Source organism: Crocuta crocuta, unplaced genomic scaffold (genome assembly GCF_008692635.1).
Source record: "Crocuta crocuta isolate KB4526 unplaced genomic scaffold, BGI_CrCroc_1.0 scaffold273, whole genome shotgun sequence".
NCBI classification, from domain to species: Eukaryota; Metazoa; Chordata; class Mammalia; order Carnivora; family Hyaenidae; genus Crocuta; species Crocuta crocuta.
The window spans coordinates 2646392-2646626 of NW_027529425.1; the positions used below are offsets into that span (position 1 = coordinate 2646392).

The 235-nt window shown below is 69.4% G+C and overlaps 1 protein-coding gene across 1 annotated transcript in view; it reads right to left on the reverse strand.

Moving 5' to 3' along the window:
- The window catches only part of PMS2 (PMS1 homolog 2, mismatch repair system component), a 26423-nt gene extending 26194 nt beyond the window's left edge, over positions 1-229 (reverse strand). The window contains exon 1 of the mRNA XM_077758718.1: positions 201-229. Coding sequence (XP_077614844.1) covers positions 201-223 — 23 coding nt within the window. The 5' untranslated portion in view covers positions 224-229. The remainder of the gene's footprint in view (positions 1-200) is intronic.
- Between the last annotated feature and the right edge of the window lie 6 nt (positions 230-235).

Consider the following 235-nt stretch of genomic DNA (forward strand, 5'->3'; position numbering starts at 1 on the left):
AGGAGTCTGCCTGGGAACCGGCCGGATGCCCCCGCCGACCCCAAAGGGCGGCAGGGAGGGGGAGCGTCGAGGAGCCAGCTCCGGGGCTTCCGCGCAGGCTCGCCCAACGCTGCGTTCTCCTCCCACTCCATTCCAGGAGTCTGGAACGCCGTGGGCCTCAGGGAGGGCAACCGCGAGGGCACACTGCAAGCACCGCTCACCTCGACCCTTGGGCTACCTCCATGGATCCAGAACG